General features: G+C 45.4%; 1 protein-coding gene across 1 annotated transcript in view; it reads left to right on the plus strand.

Annotated features, from left to right (window-relative positions):
• The first annotated feature begins 14,147 nt into the window (after positions 1–14,147).
• DNER (delta/notch like EGF repeat containing) overlaps positions 14,148–17,039 on the plus strand; it is a 321,811-nt gene continuing 318,919 nt past the window's right edge. Inside the window, exon 1 of the mRNA XM_027119344.1 lies at positions 14,148–14,426. Coding sequence (XP_026975145.1) covers positions 14,148–14,426 — 279 coding nt within the window. The remainder of the gene's footprint in view (positions 14,427–17,039) is intronic.

The raw sequence follows: 17,039 nt of genomic DNA on the forward strand, positions 1-17,039 counted from the left end.
CCATATAGGTCATTACAGAGTATTGAGTAGAATTTCCTGTGCTAAACAGTAGATTCTTATTAGTTATCTATTTTATATATATGTCATGTATGTGTATATGTTGATCCCAATCTCACAATTTATCCCCGCTCCGCTCTTTCCCCCTTGGTAACCGTAAGTTTGTTTTCTACATCTGTGACTCTATTTCTGCTTTGTAAATAAGTTCATTTGTACCATTTGTTTTAGATTCCACATATAAGCGACATCATATCCTGTTCTTTCTATCGTGTATTTTAAAAAGTATTTAAAATAAAAAGCAAACATTCTCTTGCTCAGCAAAAACCCAAGTTGGGATCAGTGTTACCGTTTGTCTTTTCTAGGCATCGCTCTGTTGGAAAGAATCAAAATGTCTGCAGGTTTGTAAACACCCAGAAGTGCAGTAGAACCGTGCGCTGAACAGCCTGCCCAGAGGCTCTTTGTCTTGCCTCATCCGAAGGCCCTGGTTCTCATCCAACCCCTGCACCTGGGCTGGGGTCCCTCTGAGCTGACCTCGTGGCTGGACTGCTTATCCCTGGATATGCCTGTTGCCTCACCTTTAGCTCCTGGCTCTGCAGCTGGAAGCCGGTAATGTGCCCCCTGCCACCATCCCTGAGCCCCACTCAGATCCCACAGTGCCGAAGCATTTAGTTCCATCCATGGTCCTTTGGGATTTATTCCCAGAATGTAAGCATGAGTCAGCATCAAAAAAAAATCTATTTTTTCTGGAACTGAAAACTCTCCTGTGGACCCTGGATTGTGTGGTGAGCATTCTTAAATGTTTGATTTCCAAAATTCACCGCAGTTGATAAGCAGGCGATACAAAGTCCCGAGAGCTTTACAATGCAGTGCAGTAAAAGCTGCAGTTAGGGGCATTCACTCAAGCAGTTTTCAGTAGAAGAGGGGGCGGGCTCACCTTGGGCTAATTAGTACATTCAGAAAAATGACTGAGCCTGTGCTGCGCTCCCTGATGAACTGTCACGCATATATAAAAGTTGTCTGGCTTGTGTCTATTAATTCTCATCTCAGCAGCAAATGGGATCTTTGCTACTGAGTAGTTTTTAATCAGTCTGTGACATCTGCATCTAAATAAATTGGCTTAATCTTGAGAAAAATGATTGCAGTTGGTATGGTTCACAGTTACAAGAAGGTCCTTTAATATTCACAGCTCGTTCTTTGAAGGATGCTAGGGACTACACTTTACCCCGACACACAAAAGGTCACACGATGCTGTGATGACGTTGATGGTGACATGGACCTAATGCTTCAGCTAATGACCAGGGAGAGTGACACGTCAGCCCAGGAAAGCTGGAGCTCTCGAGGCTCACAGGGAAAAACTCCTGCCTGTTAGCAGCCCCTTAGATTTTCCTTGTAATTTAATTAGTTTCCATAAGATAAATGTGCCTTCTCTTGTGCACTGTCAGCAAAAATAGAATGTGTACAATCTTTCTTCTGAGTTGCTGATTTTACTCGGAGAACAGTTAAGCCTAACACTTTCTAGATTTCTTTCTTTCTTTCTTTCTTTCTTTTAAAATCAGCATCCTCTTAGTTCATTAGTGTCTTTGAAAAGATTTCTAACAAATATGTGAAGGGACACACTGTCCCTTCGGTAGGAGTACGAGACTTGCCCGGTAAGGACATGAGTCCAAACCCTGGCGCTATTTTTGGAAATGTGTGATAGGAAAGTACTACATGTACCAAATAAAATAAAATGATTTTCTGGGTTTAAAATAGCAATTTGGGTGTCAAATTTATCTTTACTGATAAAATAATTAGATGTAGATAACAAAACGCTTCAGGTACGGGATATGAGATAGAAGTCAATCTTTAGCATCACTTCCATCCCTCTTGAATCACTCTTTGCCCTTATTTAGCTCAACCCTGTCACCTGTCACTCAGCGCTGCCTGTGAAGGTGGCCCCACTGAAGCATCTATTTCTCTGCTTCCATCACAAACACCCCCCTACTGCTCGCCCCGACTCCTCAGCCCAGGAAGTGGCAACTCCACTCACCCAGCTGTTCAGCACCCACATCTGGGGGTCGTCTTTGACTCCTCTCTCTAAATCATACCCCGTGGCCAGTGCATCCATTGTTGCTTCTACGGCCCCAGTACATCCCAAACTGTCCACTTCTTCCCACCTCCAGCACCGCCCCCTAGTTGAAGCTACTCACCGTCGCTTCCCCCGTCTGCTCTCCTTGGCAGTCCCTCCATCCACACTGGAGCCACACTGATCTTACGATGCTAATTCAATCGTATAGTTCCCTGGCTTCCCCACTGGAAGAAAAAACAAATCCAAGCTCCATGTCGTGGCCCCACCGCCCTGGTTTTCTGTAGCTCCCTCTTGCTCACGTTCCGGCAGCTGGGTTGGGTTTGCTTCAGTTTCATGAACCAGCTCCTACAAATACGGAAAAAACTCATAACACAGCAGAACAGGTAGTGGCTCCGAGACTGAGTTTATTGCGTTGCAGACTGTTGGCAATATATCAGAAGGGGAAAGGCAAAGCTGGATTCTGCAGGGAATCTGAAGTTTGGTTTAAGGCAAGTCTGCAGGGGATTGGGTAAGACTTGTGCTACACCAGGATGTGAATAGGTGGAAACAGCAAGGCGAGTATTTTGAGGGAAAGTTTTAGGGCTTGAACTGTTGGTGGTTTTAATTAAAGAATGGATGGGTCTTTGGAGAAGTTTCTGTAATGGATAATCAAGTTATTTGCCTGGAAAGGCATGTCCTGGAATAGTGATGCCAGGGAAGACAAGGGAATAGTGAAGTTTGTAGAGTCTACACTGCAGATTGTAGGACGCACATGTGTGTGGGTAAGATAGTTTCAGCTCAGGTCCAAGCTGTGTATAAGGGTGGATGGCCCTGATTCTCACAACAATCAGTCTACAGAAGAGAAAACATACGTTTCTGAAGTATATGAAAAGATGCTCAGCTTGACTCATGAAGAGAAATATATTTGAAAACTGAGATATTTTTTTCACCTGTTAGACTTCCAAAGATCAAAAAATTTGATGGAATCTTATGACGGAGAGGAAAACAGGGAATCTTACACATTTCTGGTGGTACTGTCAACTGGCAGAATTTCTATAAGGAGGGCAATCTGACAATATCTATTAAAATGATAAATGCACAGTCCTGCTGTGTGGAATAAAAATGATCACTTGTATTTATCCAACCAGTCTGCCAATATTCAAAGGAACCAGTGTCCTGTAGAATATATTTTAGGAGGTACTTTTTAACTGGTGATAATTAGTCCTTTGATTTAGATAAAAGTTGCAAATGTTTTTCTCAGTGTTTTTGCTTTGCATATGGTGATTTTTGCCGTGTGAAATTTGGTAATTTTATGTTGACGAATGTTTTGGTCTTTTTTTCAAATGGCTTCTGGATATGTGTCATACTCCCAAGATCATAAAAATACTCTGCCTTGGTTTCTTCTTTTTTGTCTTATTGTTTTGGGGCTTAATTTTTGGTTACATTTAAATTTTGGGTCCATTTGGAGTTTATTTAGGTGTAACTTGTGAGTTATCTATTCAATACTATTATTTTTCCATGTGGTGACTCAGGTTTTTCAATACTATGTATTGAGCAATTCATCCAGCTCATAGCATATACTGAATTCTCAAAAATATTTAGTTCTATCTCTGGAATCCCTAGTCTGCTTCATAAAGTTTTCCATGCATTCAATGGACCACACTTTTTAAATTATTGTAATTTTGTTTTAGGTTTTGTTAGTCAAGTTAATCTCACCTTGTTGCCTTCTTGTTCAGAAGTTTCCTGACTCTCCTAGATTGTTTATTTTTCCTGTGAACTTTAAAAACAGCTTGTCTAATTCCATCGTCTAAAATCTCATTGGTGAACTAATGTATCGTGTTAAATTTACAGATTAGTTTAGGGGCATTTCTATTTTATGAAGTTAAGTCTTCCTATCCAAGTGCATGATATGCCTTCATATTTGTTCAAGGCTATTTCGTGTTCTTCAGTAATACTTTAATGTTTTCTTCAACAGGTATTTCACATTTTTGTTATGTTTATTACTAGGTTTTTGTTTGTTTGTTTGTTTCTAATATAAATGTGAATTCCCCATTTCTATATCTATTAGCTCCTTGTCATTTGTAGATATGAAGGTTTTTGATTCTGTATATTTATTTTGTACCCAGACATTATATGGAATTCTCTTATTGTCTGTAATATAATTCCAGTTGGGTTCTCTAGGCATGTAACCATATTGTCTGCATAGAATGATAGCTTTTCCTCCTTTCCAATTTTATATCTGTAATACTTGCTTGGCCTAATACCTCAAGAAGAATATCAGACGATAATGGTGATGGTGTGTGTTGTCTCATTTTCATCTTTAATGAGGTCACGTCTAGTAATCCCTCATTAATCATGGTGCTGACTTTCGGGTGGAGATAGATACATTGTATTATAAGAAAGTGCCCAGTTTTTCTCGTTTTATTAAGAGTTTTAGCAAGAATTTATGTTGAATTTTATCAAATGCCTTTTCAGCATTTATGAAGGTCATAGGATTTTTCCTTCTTAAATCTATTAATATAGGTGAATAGATGTTATGATATGTAACCATGCTTTTATTTGGGGAATAAACCCCACATGGTCACTATATATTAATTTTTAAATCATTTGCTGGATTATTTTGCTGAGTTTTAAGGATCTTTATGTCAATTTCTTTTTGGATGTGTCTGCTACCTTTGTTGAGTTCTAGTGTCAGTGGTTTATATACTTTATTAAAAACAACAAGATGGGACTGGGATCATATGCTCAGCTACGGGTTGATCTCTGTTACCAGGGGACTGCTCAGGCCTAGATCACATGACCACTCTTGGATCTGGGGGTGGGGTCAATTTCTTATTTATTGATTTATTAAACCACTTTATTGAGGTATGATTTACATACAAAAAGCTGTACATGTTTAATGTACACAACTTGATGAGTTTGGAGATAAGTATGTATCTGTGAAACCATCACCACAATCTATGCCATAAACATATCTATCACCTCTAACAGTTTCCTCCTGTCCTCTTATTATTATTATTGATAAGAACACTTAACATAAGAGCTACTCTCAGGAAATTTTTAAGTATACAATATAGACTTGTTAACTATAGGCTCCATGCTGTACAGTAGATCTCTAGGACTTATTCATCTTGCACAATTGAAACTTTGTACTCTTTGACTAATACCTCCCCTTTTCCTCCTCCCCTCAGTCCCCGGCAGCCAGCATTCCACTCTTTTCTTCTATGAGTTTGACTATTTTAGATTCCTTATATAAGTGGTATCATGGAGTATTTGTCCTCCTGTGTCTGGCTTATTTCACTTTGCATAATGTCCCCCATGTTCATATATATTGCAGCACATGACAGGATTTCCTTCTTTTTTAAGGCTGTATAATATTCCAGTGTGTGTGTATAGGTGTGTGTGTGTATATATATATATACACATTTCCTTTATCCATTCATCTGTTGATGGACATTTAGGTTGCTTCTATGTCTTGGATATTGTGAATAATGCTACCTTGATCACAGGGAATTCAGGTATCTCTTTGAGATCCTGATTTCAATGCATTTGGATATATACCCAAAAGAGGGGAGTTGCTGGATTATACAGTAGTTCCATTTTTAAGTTTTTGAGGACCATCGTACTGTTTTCCACAGTGACCATACCGATTTGTTTCTAGGGCTCCCTTTTCTCTACATCCTCGCCAACACTTACTATTTTTTTTATAATAAACATCCTAACAGGTGTGATGTGATATCTCACTGTGGTTTTGATGTGACATTCCCTAGTGATTAGTGATGTAGAACACCTTTTCATATCCTTCTGGCCATTTGTGTGTCTTCTTTGAGAACTGCATTTATTCAATACCACTGCCCATTTTTAAATTGGGTTATTTGGATTTTTTGTTGTTATTATTGTTGTTGTTATTGAGTTGCAGAGGTTCCTTATATAGTTTGAACATTAACCCTTTATCAGATATATGGCTTGCAAATATTTTCTCCCATTCCATAGGTTCCCTTTTCATTTTGTTGATTGTTTCCCTTGCTGTGCGGAAGCCTTTCCATTTGACATAGACCTACGTGTCTATTTTTTCTTCTGTTGCCTGTGCTTTTAGTGTTATATCCAAGAAATCATTGCCAAGACCATTGTCAAGAAGATTTTCCTCTATGTTTTACTGGGGTCAATTTCACTTGAAGTACATGAACTCAGAGTTGGATAGGGTTGGTTCCCCCAAAGCAAAATTGGGACCCAGTTACCAAAAGAAGGAGGGGTAATAGGTGGAGAAAACAACAGACCCACCCCAGGCAGAGTTAGCAATAATCCAGCTTGGATATTTCTAGCTGCATTTGCAGTGGACATAGGAAGTTTCTCTGCTGATACTTATGTGGGTCATCAGGTGAACTCTTATTAGCTCTGGATTGACAATGTCCAGACTCCTTTCATGTGGGAGAATAAACTCCTAATTTGTTTAAGTCATTAAGAAAAACATCTTCCATACGGAAATAAAAGCAGGAAATTTTTTTTATGTCAGCAAAGCCAATGTGGGCAATTCCATTGCCACTGGGGAATGCACTAGAGCTATTTCATGGTGTTCTATTTCAAGGTTGCGGAGTGAATTCAGGAGCAAAGGGGAGGTCTTGAATTGAACCTCCTTATTTTCAAGCCAGTGGATGTGGATTCCTTCTTGAAAACAGTCCTGTATTCCAGTATGGTACATTTCTCTCAATAACAAAAAGTTGGAACCGAAAACAATTGTGTTTAACATAGTTCTCATGTTCTCAGGAGTTTTCGTGAAAAGATCTGATTTCCATTTGGTGATAGTTGAAGTGCTTTATGAAATATTTATAGAGGGAAGATATGCTTCCTTGATGTCTTTTTATTCAAGACTTCTCATTTAACTTGACCTAGATCAAATCAATATTAGAGTAATAATGTAAAAGAAATTAAAACTGTTTAAACAGCTGCTAGAATAGCAGTTTAATTCAAATGAGGGCAAGTGTACAGGGAAGAAAGTAAATGTGAACATATCTTAAACACAGTATTTAGGAATTGTTCAAGGATAATTCAGAGTAAAATAATCTGGATATATATGCTAAAACGCTTAAATGACGAATTACAAAAAGGATGCTACTAATTAAAGGAATAAGATAGTAGTTCTGGTACTTGTGACTGGAACGTATGCAAATCATATTTATTCTTCGTGAAGATTCTTCAAAGGCACTTAAAACTCCCATGGACTTGGTATTTACATTTTTACACTGCCTTTTGATTTGATTGCCTCTTATGTAGGAAACACTGGGAGCGGAGGAAAGGCAGTATGAGCCTTACTGAAAGAGCATAAACTGTGGAATTCAGAGGACTGGGGTCTCATTCAGGTTCTGCTGCTGCCCAGCCTGGAGCAGTGGTTTGTTTTCTCAATGCTTCATCCTCCTCTTCAGAAAAGATTGTCAAAGTCCCATCCCATTTTCACATCCTGTAATTCCACAAGTCAGGAGCAGTAGTGCACCTTACAAGGAATGCAAGTGAGCAACAGAACTAAACCTTCAAGAGCCTCCGTCAACAATAAACCAAAGTCCAGCGGTCACTGTGCATCAAACCATATATTCACTCATACATATACGTGATACACACAGTATGTATACACACAGTATGTATCATAGACACAGGACACATCCCCCCCACACATAATACACATCAAATATCATATATGAAACATACATCATAGACATATAGATATGATGCATACATCATACGTGCATTATACACATACATATATATATATGTATATATATATATACACATGTATTGCAGCATCTACCAAGTATCAGCCCTGCATTGCAGGAGATCCACATAGCAGCCCTGCATTGCAGGAGATTCACATAGCAGGAGATTCACATAGCAGCCCTGCATTGCAGGAGATTCACATAGCAGGAGATTCACATCAGCCCTGCATTGCAGGAGATTCACATTGCAGGAGATTCACATAGATTCACATAGCAGCCATGCATTGCAGGAGATTCACATAGCAGGAGATTCACATAGCAGATGCAGAGTACTGCTTCTAAGTGCGGACTCTTCCTCCAGACTCCCGGCCACTCTACCTGCTGGGTGACCTTAGACCTTTTTTTTTCCCCTTTTTTCCTGGTCCCAATGCAGTGAGCCCTTCTCATCAAGTTTTCTGAAAGGCTTGCGCCTGGACAGGACCACATCGAAGAGTTGGTGCCAGTTGGGACCCACCATGTACTGCATCCCTGGGCAGAGGTCCTTTTACTTAACCTCACTGCAGCTCAATTTTGTCCTTTTAAAATTGGGCACAAATCCTAGTTTCTACCTCATGGTGCTGGCATTAGGATTAAATGAGATAATATGTAAAATACACTAATATTAATGCCCAGTACATACTCTACTCAACACCACTATCATCCCATTGAATTCTCCCAAGATCTTTATAAAGTACGGTGTTGGTTCAAAATCTCAGCGACTTCCTGGGTGAAATCTGAAACTGGCCCTATAACACAGAGGGCAAGGCAAGACAGAGAAGCGAGGCAGACCACTCCACACTGGTGGACGGCAGCGTTAATAAGTGAGGAACTGGGGCTTCCCTGGTGGCACAGTGGTTGAGAGTCTGCCTGTCGATGCAGGAGACGCGGGTTCGTGCCCCGCTCTGGGAAGATCCCACATGCCGCGGAGCGGCTGGGCCCGTGAGCCATGGCCGCTAAGCCTGTGCGTCCGGAGCCTGTGCTCCGCAACGGGAGAGGCCACAACAGTGAGAGGCCCGCGTATCGCAAAAAAAAAAAAAAAAAAAAAAAAAAAAAAAAAATAAGTGAGGAACTTATATATGAGGCACATCTGGGGCACTGCAAGACAAAGTAGATCCCTGTATCTATCACCAGAATCTTAAAAGTTGATACAGAGGCCTGAACTAGGTTTAGTCACGTGTTCAGTCCAGATGGTCTCAGCAACACCTTCTTCTCTCAAGTCTCCGTCCTTGAAACAGCTCCCTGTGGGGGTGGGTGGAGGGTACATTCCAAGGACGGGAGGGGGTGAGGAGCCTCTGATTGCCTGGGTTCGACTCACAGGTCAACCTGCGGTCCCGTCCCCTGGATGACCGCCTCCAACACAGGTATTTCTGCCTCCATATCACATGGCATCTGAAGGTCAGAGTCTAATTTGCCCAACAACATCATGGGTCCTGATACAACTGTTCTGGTCTGAGTAGGCAGTTTGGTGCCGTTCTCTATGGCAGAACATTTTCGCCAGGCAATGTGTTCCCTGTCTGGGTCGTGTGGCTGAGTTTTTCTTTCAAGCTGACTCCAGCTTCAATCCGGCACCCAGACCCACCCTTTGCAGGGGGCAAGAATGTTCCCTTGGGCTTCCCTGGTGGTGCAGTGGTTGAGAGTCCGCCTGCCGATGCAGGGGACACGGGTTCGTGCCCCGGTCTGGGAAGATCCCACATGCCGCGGGGCGGCTAGGCCCGTGAGCCATGGCCACTGAACCTGCGCGTCCGGAGCCTGTGCTTCGCAACGGGAAAGGCCACAACAGTGAGAGGCCTGCGTACTGCTAAAAAAAGAATGTTCCCTTATAACCTTAGAGGGTAACTGAATGTGGGAAGAGTGAGCAGTGATGATGTCACCGTCTACAGGCAACTCTGGGTGCAGAGAAAGGCGAACAGTCCAGCTTGCCAATGACTACAGAAAGCTTAGGTGCTCTGGGGGAGAAGGTGGGTGCTAAATCATTGATAGATGCATATGGACACAGCTCTGAGCTACTGTGGGTCCATTCCAGACTACCACAATAAAGCAAGACACAGGAATTTTTTGGTTTCCCAGTGCATATAAAGGTTATGTTTGCACTTTGCTATTGTGTGAAATAGCGTTACGGCTAAAAAAAAAGTCCATACCAATAATTACTTTATTGCTAAAAAATGCTAACCATTATCTGAGCTTTTGGTGAGTCATGGTAGTCACATCAAAGATCATTGATCACACATCACCGTAACAAATATAACAATAATGAAAAAGTTTGAAATATCGCGAGAATTACCAAAATGTGACACAGACAGGAAGTGAGCAAACGCTGTTGGAAAAATGGTGCCAACAGACTTGCTTGAAGCAGGGTTGCTGCAAATCTTCAATTTGTCAAAAACGCGGTATCTGGGGAGCACAGTAAATTGAAGTGCAATGAAAGGTGCTATGCCTGTATGTTAGCACCTGTGGAACTCCAGGTGAGCTGAAGGTGGTATATCACCCCATGTAGTGTTCCTGTTTGGATCTTAGTTCAAATTTTGGGAGGTGATACCAGGTAACTTTTGTGTTTTTTTCTAAAGATGAGATTCTTAGTCTATGGATCATCACACCATGTATCAGGCTGGCATTCCCACAGGATGCTCTGGAGGTCACAGAGCATAGGAACCTCATTATTAGAAGGAATGTTACTCTCCCTGAGCTCAGGGCTTCCCAAGTGGCTGCCCACGAACCTGGGCTGGCCTGGGAAGATGTTTTTCTCCTGTTGTGACAAAAAAGCAAAACATAAACACAGTTGTGTTTGCATTGGTTTGTAACATTTTTGTAACATCTAAAGTATGCTGCAGTTGAGTTATAACTCTGGAGTACATCCATGAAAAAAATGAGACAAATTGTTTCTTAAAATGTCTCTGTTCCATCAAATTCAGAGGCCCTGGAATCCCGAATTGGACCCAGCCTTCTATCTCGCAGGAATAGCACACGTGAGATAGCAGGTCAAGCTGCATGGCTCATTGGGAACAGTCAGTCCTGCCTTGCCACTTTCTTGTATGTGGTCTGGCATTTTTTAACACCGCTGGGGCTCAGTGGCTTAAAACGACAATGGTTTATGTCTTACACCACATGCCCATTGCAGGTTCCCATTGCTTCACCACACTGCCCTCCCTCAGGGACACCGGCTCCACCTTTTGGAATCTTGATGATCACCATGGTCACGTGAGTGACCATGCACTGAATTTTAAAGGCTTCAGTCTTTAAAGGCTTCAATTCAAGCACTGAATTTTAAAGGCTTCAGTCTAGAAGTGGTGCATGCTATTGCCCCGTATATTTCATTGGCCAAGACAGGTCATGTGATTACACCTAACTTCAAGAGGGCAGGAAAGTACAATCCTACAAAGAAGTTCTTGGAAGGAGTAGAGGTAGAAATATTGGCAAATAGCAGTTAAGGCCAAACACACAGTTGTTCATTAATATTCCATTTTCTTTATTTTAGCTCAGCATTTTAACTGGTTGAAATATTTTTATATCTTGATTCTGGTATGAATTGTATTAGCTGCCACATTTTGAGAGTCTATGGCATTTCGCTAAAAACTTCCTCTAGCCTGGTAGTGATTCACTGACTAGTACATTCAGACTACAGTTGTTCAACGGTTTCAAGTCCACTTTCTCCATAAGGGGAATCATGAGAAATTCTATAACAGTCTTTGCTGAAATCACAGCAAAGACACATTATTTGGGTATTTTGCCCTTGATTTATTAAAGTAGGGTCTCTATCAAAAAAGGAAATAAGGTGGGTTAGGGGGAAGATTTGATGTTCTGTAAGTTTGGAATAATATGAACCAAAGGTCTGGATAATTGAATTTTTAGTTTTCATTTAAACATAGAGCCAACATTATTTTAATAACTTCGGTTAATAAGACATGATAATATATTAGTTGGACTCTTTGCTTAGGTATTTGGAGGTCTTGCAGATGGTTGGAAACTGTCAGCCAAGTACCAAATCAACCTTCAGAACCAAAGAAAAGACCCACTTCTCCGAGAGTGATAACAGCAATAATAATAGTGAACACTTGCATGGTATTTACTGTGTGGACGTTTTGAAGCCAGGGCACATAATGCCATGTCCAATTGTTCAGAACTAATCACATAGCTCCTCTTATAACCAAGGGGGCTGGGAGATTTAGTCTTCCTTTTTAGCTTGGAGAAAAATGGTCTTGAATTGTCTCTTTCATAATATGCCTTTTTTTTTTTTTTTTTGTGGTACGCGGGCCTCTCACTGTTGTGGCCTCTCCCGTTGCGGAGCACAGGCTCCGGACGCGCAGGCTCAGCGGCCATGGTCCACGGGCCCAGCCGCTCCACGGCATGTGGGATCTTCCCGGACCGGGGCACGAACCCGTGTCCCCTGCATCGGCAGGCAGACTCCCAACCACTGCACCACCAGGGAAGCCCGAGAATATATATATTTTTAAAAGTTCAATATTAGCTGGAAAATTCAGAAATCAGCATCCAAAAAATAAAACCACTGTTAGTTCTTCCGTATTTCAAAGTGATATGAAATTCACCCACAAGGGAGGTGGTTAGGCAAAAATATAGCAAACAGAAGTGTGATTTTAATTAGCCCACAACCTTTCTTACACTTCATGTTGCTTCATTTGTTGCGTGTGTGTTGATGGAAAGGCATGAGCAGCCCTAGTCCATTATTCCAGGATTTAAGGTAAGAAAAGTTAGTTTCAGGAAAATGCACACTCCAGGGGCACAGAAAGTGGAAGAAACACCTGATTGATGAGACAAGTACCAGCAGAGGGTGCTGGTGTGGCACAAAATTAAGATTTTTTAAAAAGAGGAGATCTGGGCTAGAAGACAGCAGGTGTGAGGGAAATGTCATAACTGTTTGGGTCCGCTTGGAGGTATGAATTTCCCCGCTGCATGCAGATCTGTCTGGGTTTCAGTGATTTCTTGTGATGGCCACATGGATTTTAGGCATCTCCTAAAGCACAAACGCCTGACACTTGCTCCTGTGTCTGAGCGAGACTGGGAGAGGCTGTGCAGTTTGGCTCCTGTCTGCACTGGAGACTTTCTATCAGCCCCTGGCTGCTCGTCTGTGGCACCTCCATGCTGGGTTCATGTGCAGTCTCTACTTTCTTATTTGCCCAGCTTTTACAAAACTATATTTGTGCGCCCTAGAAAATTTGCCAAACTGTTCATCCAAGAGGGTCCCATTTTCTTTTCTCACGTGGCCACCCTGAAGACAGGGTGACCAGTTCCTGGGAGCCTATACACAGCAGAGGTTGTGAAAGGTCGGGGAGGGGGTGGGACGAGGTGGGCTGCGTTTTCTCAGCAGCGCCTGACCTCCTTGGCTGTCAAACTACGAAGAGCTCGATAGTAAACGCGAGCAGTGCCTTCTCGAACCTGCTCTTCTGAACTGCTCTTTCAGAAAACTGACAGCGTTCTGGGCTGGCAGTCAAGTGACCCACTGGGGTCCAGTCCAGCCTGTCTGGGCCTCAGTTTCCTCCTCTGTTCAGCGACAGGGTTAGACACTCTGATCCCGAGGCCTCTTTCAGCTCTCGCGCGCCACAGTCAGACACCTCTGAGCGGCGCGGCCGGTTCCGCCCTCCGGGAAGGGCCCGCGAGAGGGGAAGCTCTCGGTCAGCACCAAGGACAAGGGCCCCGGGGCGCGCTGCGCAGACGCAAGGTCACTTCTTAGCCAGTCCCGCTCCTCTGCGGGTGTCTGGGCGCCCGGGTTTGGAGGCTGCGCGGGGAGGGCCGTGTGTGCTAGGGAAGTGGTGAAAGCTGGGGGAGCAGCCCCGGGGAATGAAGTAAGGCCGGGCCCCCTGCGGTCTCGCAGATTCTGCGCCAAGAGGCCGAGGGCGGTTCCTGCCAGTAGGGCGCGGCGCCCCCGCCCGCCCCTGTCCGGCCCTTGGCGGGCGCAGCGCTGCTCTGCACCTGGAGGCCCCGTAAAGTCCTCCCCGCGCCTGCGTTGACCTCCTCCACCCCCTTTCCTTCCCGAGCCTCGCCTTAGCTCCCCGCCGGGGCCGCGCCGCCACCACTGACCTCTCGAGGTTCTTTTGGACACACCCACGACTCTGACCGCACCCCTCTGGGCTGGGGGCCCCGGACGGCCATTCTGCTCCCCGTGACTCAATTCCCTGTGGGGGAAGGGTCCTCACGACCCTCTCCTCCCACGCACGCCCGGAGCCCCGCCCCCGCTTGCCCCGCCCACAAGCCCCGCCCGCCGTTGCCCCGGGAACCGCGGATCCCGCAGCTGCAGGAAGCGCCCGGCGCCGCGGAGCAGTTCTCGACGCCAGCACCGCCGCTCCCGCCGCCAGGGCCGCCGCCGCGCCTCAGTCCCGGCTCCCGCTCCCGCGCCCGCTCCGTCGGCCATGCTGCCCCGCCGCGCCCCGGCGCCCGGTGCGCAGCTGCTGCCCGCGCCCGCCCTGCTGCTGCTGCTGCTGCTCGGCGCGGGGCCCCGCAGCGGCTGTCTGGCCAGCCCGGTCCCTGCCGCGTCCTTGTCCGTGTCGGGGCCATGCGGCGCACAGCCCTGCCGGAACGGGGGTGTGTGCACCCCGCGCCCCGCGCCCGGCCCGCAGTCCCAGGACGCCGCCGGCGACCCCGGCTACAGCTGCACCTGTCCCGCCGGGATCTCTGGCACCAACTGCCAGGTGAGTGGACGCGGCGGGCGCGGCGGCGGGCTCGGCGGCGGGCGCGGGCCGGGGACCCGCAGCCTCTCCCCGCCGGCCACTGCGCGCTACCCGGTGCGGAGCTCCAGGGTGCCTGACAGGAGCTTTTCCTCCTTCGGGAAGGGAATGGATCTGGCCTCTCGGCCCACGTGGACGCGGACCCCTGGCCGACCTTGCAAGTGTCGCTTCTCTGCCCACCCTGGTACTCCGGCCGTGCCGGCCCGGGGTTCTCGGAGCGCGCCGCTCCATGGCCTGGCAGCCACCCTAGCTAGCTAGCTCTGGTACTCCTGGCACGACCATTAGCCGCCAAGTGGCGCGCCCATCTCGGCCCGGGCCGAGCCACACTCCGCTAGAGCCGGGTCTTGGTACCCGTTCTGGCAACGCAGAGGGACCAGCTCCAAGCGTCCCTGGCGGGGTTCATGTCCAGGTGGCCCCTGTTCCTTGTCCCGCCGGATCCTGCGTGTGTCGAGGGTGAGCCGTATGGGCGGCAGGGAGTGGCGGGCTCCGTGCCCAGGGGTCGGGCATTTTCCTTCCTTTCCAACCCCCTTGAGGTCTCTAACAAAGCCGCCGGAGGCCGAGCGGTCAGCTGCCTCCCCGCGGCCTGCAACCAGCCCTTTCTGAGCTTAGGAGGAGTGTTGGAGCAGCAGGAAGCATTGGAGGGGACGTTGCGAGTTGGGCTTGTTGTGTCGCCTTCCCTGCCGGACGCTCCTGGAGGCGCATGTTTGGGGTAGGCAGCCAGGGAGTGCGCTGGGCACCGGGAAGCTTCAAGGAAGCGTGGGGCCATGCGAGGGATGGGAGATGGCCAGCTGCTAACCGTGGATTTGGGATTTCCAAGAGAATTTGGCAGATAATAAACAAGGCTGGCTTACAAGTTTGTTAAAAGCTCGGTGAAACCTACTAACCTATTAACACCAACATTTTCAGTAGGCGACTCGGCACACAGTGTGTGCAGGTAGAAAATCCCCAAGTCTCTATTCCAGGGCAGGGCAAGTGATGGATTTATCTGAAATTATTAAATTCAACCAAGTGAATGTGGAACGTATAAGGGATCAGATGCTTTCTTTCTTACATATGGAGTGGAGGAGTTTGTTTCATATAAATTTGATTAAATGCCCCAAGAGTTACTTTGAAAACGCTCAAATGCACTTTTATTTCTTTGGGTAAGAGGCCAGTATTTTTTAATATAGTTAAATGGGATTGAGAAACTTGACCTTGACAGACAATTTTTGCTATTTCCTAGAATCTGTTTTTCCTCAGTAGTAGCAAATTATCAAGCTGAATCTTATCTTTTCAACGTTGTGCTCTTCTTTGTAAATTGGTTCCAATAAGCTTTAATTCCCTCAAGGGAGATGATGCTGACGATTAGGAGTAGGGTAATGATGAGAGCGCGCTACGACCCCGCGGAGTACATCTGGGGAATGAGGACTCTTTGGGGAGATGCCTGCTGGAGCCGCATGAACCATTAGGACAGAATCTTGCTCACTAATCTCCCCTGTTGACTGATGATCTATATGACTTTTACTGGAGAAGTGAGTTGCCTGAATGCTCCTATCAAACCACTCTCATATTTACATGTCTGAAATCTGTCCTTGAAAGAAACAGTCAATTTGAATTCAGAGTGTAGTAGACATGGACAGGAGAAGGTAGGTTAGAGTGCACATCAGTTTAAGTAAATGGGAAGAAAGACTGGACATTGGGGATTTAACCCAACTCTGAGACTTTTTTTTTTGGTGATTCTAAAAATAGAAGAAATCTTCAGGAAAGGGGAAGACCTCTTTATTGCTTCCTAGAGATGACTCAGAGAAGCGTAAATTTTTTTTTTGTCCTAAGTAGTGTTTTGATATATAATGTATTCATTCAGAAATGAGTCATGAACTAATACACAAATATTGCAGAACCAACTAGTTCAAAACAGATTCGGGCTTCTAGGTCCTTCTGAGGCAGTCTTAGCTCTCTGAATGCTGCCCACCTGAGGAGAAGCAATACTGGGTTGGGAGTTCCGAGTTGAAGAGAGCTGGCGTAACTAATTCTAACAGGAAAGCTGAGCAAATTTGGAACCTGATCTGGTTCTGGCTTGGTTACCCAGAAGAACTTAAACTGAGATGATTCAGAGCCTTGTAAACCCATAAGAAATTGATTCCTGATCATTTTAATTTAATCTTTCATGTTCTTGCATTAACACTTGAGACTCTCATTTTCTGTGGGGAGAAAAAGGCAATCTCAATAGAGAAGTTAAACAGAGGGGAAAAAACCCCTTACACATACTCAGTTACAGATAAGGGAAATGGATGTTAGCTGTTGCAGACAGTGTGCTTGCTGAAACAGAATCGCATGCTCGCTGGGTAAATTGAAAATGGAATTTTAACTGTACGTGAAGAGAATTCTGCAGACAGCAAGTGTCACCCCTCCCCCAACTACAAAGACAATGTTAGCAATGAAAACATTGGAACCTAACTCTGAAGTCCTCCCTCCCTCCCCCTCCCCCTTCCTCCCTCCCCCTGCCCTCCCCCTGCCCTCCCCCTCCCCCTCCCCTCCCCTCCCCTTCCTCCCTCCCTCCTTCCCCCTCCCCCTTCCTCCCTCCCTCCTTCCCCCTCC

The sequence above is a fragment of the Aethalodelphis obliquidens genome, unplaced genomic scaffold (genome assembly GCF_003676395.1).
Source record: "Aethalodelphis obliquidens isolate GAN/ISIS:26980383/991018 unplaced genomic scaffold, ASM367639v1 scaffold2, whole genome shotgun sequence".
NCBI lineage: Eukaryota > Metazoa > Chordata > Mammalia > Artiodactyla > Delphinidae > Aethalodelphis > Aethalodelphis obliquidens.